A 5,260-nucleotide genomic window follows, 5' to 3' on the forward strand; every position below is an offset into this window, starting at 1 on the left:
AAAACCAACAACGGCTTAGATTTGACGTGCTTATTTGCACAAAGCACAAGTCAATTATTATAACCTTAGAATCATATCAGCAAGGATGAATCTGAATTGCGAACCGTTGAAGATTGAAGTAACGGCTAAGAGCAAATTATGGAAGGAAGGGTTCATCCCTTGAAAATTGAAATAGGTAACAGGATTAAGTCTCAAATCTAACTGGGCAACGACGGAATCTAATATGCAAGAGATTCAATGAATAGTAGTAGTAATGTGTAATCCAAATTGGACGGACGGCTGTGCCACAAATTTGATCACTTCCAAGTTCCAACTTGGAAAAATGAATTGAATTGGCATTAAATGAAGTATAAAGAATGCTTATTACATCAAAATATCATTCTAGGGTGAAAAAATAAAAAATAAAAAATGCTAATGTCATTTTGTTAATTTCTCTGCCTGTCTAAGGGTGCGAAAAATTTTGTAGTAAATGTCTGTCATCATCAGGTATATACAGAAAAGAATCAAAGCTACTCTTCTATTCATCAGGGTATCCCCATTCTTCTCTCTTCTTCTTCTTCAAAGTTCAAATGTAACGGCCAAGCATGATAAGCATAACACTTGTATCATCCATGGAGCCACGCGAAACGGACAAATCTACAAGCTTTTTACATGCCAGCAATGGCTGCGGCTTGCTGCTACCTACGCAAAGAGGTCGAGCAATGTCTACTGCTTCTTGGTTACTAACCTGAGACAAGAGTTGCAATCAACAACTTATTAGTGATCGATCCAATACTATGAAACTATGAACATTGCAATGGATTTGATTTTAATGCTAATTTACCTTATCCCATAATCCATCTGAAGCTAAGATTAACAAGTCATGTTCAGGTTCGATCCTGATAACTTTGGTCTCGGGTTCGGCGATCACCCATTGTTTTAGGTGCCTATCGCCGATTCCCCTCGACACAGCAAGGGATCCTTGGATCCTCCATACACCGCGGCACAGATCAACATAGCCACCCTGCAAAACAAATTCAAATTTACTCAATACATAAGAATGAAGATAGCCAATACGGAAATCATGATGATTCATGGAATGCTTCTTACCTGAGTCTCAATTCTTTCCCTTTCATCTTCCCGGGAAGGGCGGTGATCGGAAGTGAGGGCCTCAGCAACCCCTCCTCTGCTTATAACAGCGCGGCAATCGCCGGCATTGGACACAGCAAGGTTACCATTGCGAATCAAAGCGGTGACACAGCAAGATCCGCCATGGAGATCGCTTTTCAAGAAAGCAGAATCAGTCTTGAGATAACCGCGCTTCACAGCCTCCTCAATGCTATCTTCTTCTTCGCTAATAATCACTTCATCTAACACATTCTTTTCTAAGTTATTTGCCACAAATTCGGCAGCCTTTGCACCACCGTGCCCATCGAAAATTCCAAAAAATGCCTGCATTCATCATTTCCAAACAAATTTTGCTAATTAGATTTTCTCCAAATCCATTCCACCTAGGGTTACATGAATCCTATTAATAACAAATAAAAACCCTAAATCTGAATTAAAAAGAAAAAGTAAAATTTTGTTACCAGTTTTTGTTGTCCGCGTAGGTTATCAGCAGCGGAGTAGCGATCTTCCATGTACTCCCTCCTCCCTCTCTTGCAATAAACAGAGAACGCATCACGCTCCTCCTCCACAACATCACGCGGCGGCGCAGCAGAGGGTGTGGGGGGAATCCCAAAGGCCAAGGAGCTAACAGGTATATCAAGCCTAGCAGGCCTCTTCCTCTTCAAAACGGTGCCGTTTGGTGACGTAGCGGAAGCTGAAACGGCAACAACACCGGAAAGCGAAGCGGGAATAGGCGGCTTGGGAAGACGAAGACGCAACGGCGACGAAGAAGGAGAAGAAGGAGAAGGAGAAGAAGAAGAAGCGGGAGAAGAGCAAGACGACGCCGTAGAAGAAGCCGCAGCAGCAGAAATTGAAGTAATGATTGAAGGCTTGGAGTAGAATAGCGATGACGGAGGAGAGAACACTGGAGAATTGGAAACTGCGACGGAGCAAGACATGTTCTATTCTATTCTATTCTATTCAATTCAATTCAATTCGATTTGAAACGTTGGAATTGGTCTCTCTTTCTCTCTGATTGGTTACATAGAAGAGAGGAAAAGAAGAGAGAGGAATGTGTATTTATAGGGTTCAGAAACAGAGAAGCAGTGTGGGGCCCGTTTCATTTTTTGCGTGTTATTTGCCGCACAGGCACACAGCTATGTATGTAATCTATCCTCAGTCAAATTTCTTTCTTTAAAACCTTCTTTGACCACTATTTTCTCTCTCTAAATGACTCTTCTCACCCTCCCTAATCTGCTTTTCTGTTACCCTTCTCTTATTTCGTTATACTACTATTTATCTTAGTAATAACAACAAATTTATTTTTTCCATTTTTCTCCTCTATTAGTGTAAATTAAATATTTAAATTAATTATATTACGTGTCCATAAAAAAGTAATCATTAAATTAATTATTTATATATAAATATATGATGATTAATTTTTTATATGAACATACATTTTAACATTTTTTTAAAATTAAATAGTTTAATTTGTCTTTAAATTTTATTTTATAATTGGTTAAATTTGACTATGTATCAATTTTTATACAAATGTTTGTAGGGTAAATTAAATATCAGTGTTTTTTTTTATTCATATTACAAACATTGAAAAATTTACATAATATAATAGACATAGTTTTAACCTTATAAAAAATTGCTAGCAAATATCATCGTATAACTACTGTAACAATCTATAAGATAGCGTTTGGTGAAGAGATAGAGACGAAAAAATTAAGACTAAGAGACAGAGATTAAGAGACAGAAATTGAAATAAATTTTAATATTCTGTTTGGTATAAAATGAAAGACAGGAATTGAAATAAGAATGAAACTCTAATTTAATTTGCACAAAAGATAAAATTGGAATTAATTAATTGAAATAAGAGTATTTTAGATATAAAATGTTATTAAAGTTTCAGTCTCCATCTCTAAAAATTTTAGTCCCCTGTGTCTCTACTTTTTGGAGATACTGAAATACTAAAATTTCGGAAACAGAGACAGAAATTTTAATACCAGTTTCTGAACCAACAAACACGAGAGTCTCAATCTCTCAGTCTCTGTATCAGTACCTCAAAACAAACGCTACCTAAAGTACATATTTATTTGATGCGACATGTGTGTCTTTTGTGTCCAATCGTATCTTAATAAAAAATAAAAAAAATTCGAACACGTTTGGACAAATCTAAATACTATCACGTATCAGCATATTCAATTTTATTCTTAATATATATGTATTCTTAAAATGAGTTTAGAAATAGTATTTATTATTAATTATTAAACAAAAAATATTTTAAATATTTTATATAATTAAAAAATTAATTTATATTTTAATATCAATCAAATACCAAAATATGATTATAATTTCTCTAAAAACTACTTTATATTTTATATATATCGTGTTCCCTTATCTTATAAGAATTTTAAATTTGTGTGTCGGTGTGTACCATTTGATGTCATGTCATATGTCCGTACATTATAAATAACAGTAATACTGTATAGTAAAAAATGAAGTTGAAAAAAAAAAGTGAAAATTACACTCTTTATAATTAAGAAAAATAAAAAATTAAAAACATTATATACAATGTATATTTTACTCAACATGTAACAACAATATTTTACTTTTCACCAAATATCATTTTTCACCAAAAAATTTTCCCTAATATAAATGTCGCATGTGACAACTTATGGTAATATAACATGAATAACTTCAAAAAATATTTTAAAATACGATAAAAATTAATATAAAAAAAACTATATCATAAAAGGCAGAATATTTTTGTTTGAACTTAAAATGTAATAACATTAAGTTATTTTTAAAATATTTAAGATAAAAATAAAAAATAAGAAATAATATTAACATTTACTTCTAAATATTTCAGATAAAAATAATACTGATAAAATAATATTTACTTTTTTATATATTTTTTCTGTTTGCCCTATGGATTAGTGTAACTTAAGTTTTTTTTTTTTAAAAAAAAGCATAATCCTTGCTAGGATTTTGTTCTATAATTGGTTAACGTTTCATGTTTCTTAAAAAGAAAGATACTCAATGATCAAGCTAGTTAATGCATAAAATAGTGGTCAACTGGTCATGAATGTGAATGAGTGTAAAAAAGGTAAATATATATTGACTAAAGAGAATATTACCTCTTATTTTAAATTATTTATTTTAGAAAAATATATATTATTCTGTTCTTAGAAATTGAAATACATAATTATTAGCGGGAATTAGTATTTTCTAGAAAAGATCTGCATAAATTATCTAGAGGCATTAGCATTAAAACCTACTTTGAATGTTGACCAGAACCTGTTGTTATTAAAGGTATTTTGAATTGAACAACGAAGGGTATGAATGTGATTTGGGCGGTGAAGAAGTGTGATATGGGGAAGTAAATACAACTGTTAAAGACTAGAATATTATTAAATTAGAAAAAAGATTGAAAAAAACATTTGAGGGGTGGGGTTGTTCTAATTGCAGCCTGCGGATAAAATAATTAAATAAATAAGAGTATAGTTAGATTGTATTTTAAGAGCATATTTTAAAAGAATAATAATAAAAAAATATTAAATTTTTTATGTATCAAATATATGTATAACATATATTTTTATAAAATATTGTTATAATATTTTTTAAATATGCTCTTAAAAACAGAAGATAACAAAATTCAATAAATAAATAGAAAATAGTGTTTTTGACCCAGGAAAGAAGGAAAAGGAAAAATAAAGAATAGCGTTTTCTTAATTACGGAAAATAAGTGTTGAAAGAGTGTTTTTCGTTCTTAGCTTTTCGGCTTTGACTTAATCACTTACAAGGTCACCGTTGCCTAGGCCAGCTTCCAAAAAAGTATTTGATTATTTGCTTAGTTTAGAATTTTTTATTTATTTTGGCATGAGAGCATGGGGAACCACTTTTGTGATTAACATGGAGAGAGAAATGAGAATTGAATTTCAATTGAGAAAGTTCTTTGAAGTTACCGTTGGGATTAACAGATAACAATAAGGACAGATTCTTCATTGCTTGGCTTCCATGACTCATGACCGTTGTCGCCTCTCAAATGGTGTTAGTGATAAGTGACAAAACTCACAACCTGAATCTAAGTGCCCTGTCTGGTAGCCATTTCATCCGTGTGAGCCTGTGAAGATTTTTTTTTTCCCCATAAAATCAGTTCTACTAG

At 32.1% G+C, this 5,260-nt stretch overlaps 1 protein-coding gene across 1 annotated transcript; it reads right to left on the reverse strand.

Moving 5' to 3' along the window:
• Positions 1-291: 291 nt before the first annotated feature.
• Positions 292-2,298, reverse strand: LOC112702804 (probable protein phosphatase 2C 25). Its single transcript, XM_025753982.3, has 4 exons — positions 1,569-2,298; positions 1,090-1,431; positions 824-1,003; positions 292-727 (listed from the first exon to the last, which is right to left on the reverse strand). Exons 1-4 carry the CDS (start codon positions 2,043-2,045, stop codon positions 566-568), a joined length of 1,161 nt encoding a protein of 386 aa, XP_025609767.1. The 5' UTR covers positions 2,046-2,298; the 3' UTR covers positions 292-565.
• Between the last annotated feature and the right edge of the window lie 2,962 nt (positions 2,299-5,260).

Source organism: Arachis hypogaea, chromosome 7 (assembly GCF_003086295.3).
Source record: "Arachis hypogaea cultivar Tifrunner chromosome 7, arahy.Tifrunner.gnm2.J5K5, whole genome shotgun sequence".
Lineage (NCBI taxonomy): Eukaryota > Viridiplantae > Streptophyta > Magnoliopsida > Fabales > Fabaceae > Arachis > Arachis hypogaea.

Bases quoted from the DNA above. Each gene is read 5' to 3' on its own strand.
- LOC112702804 (XM_025753982.3), bottom strand. From the start codon at position 2,045: ATGTCTTGCTCCGTCGCAGTTTCCAATTCTCCAGTGTTCTCTCCTCCG. The intron at 1,432-1,568 runs GTAACAAAATTT...TGATGAATGCAG, and splicing joins TACGCGGACAACAAAAACTG to GCATTTTTTGGAATTTTCGA. The intron at 1,004-1,089 runs GTAAGAAGCATT...TTTGTTTTGCAG, and splicing joins GGGAAAGAATTGAGACTCAG to GGTGGCTATGTTGATCTGTG.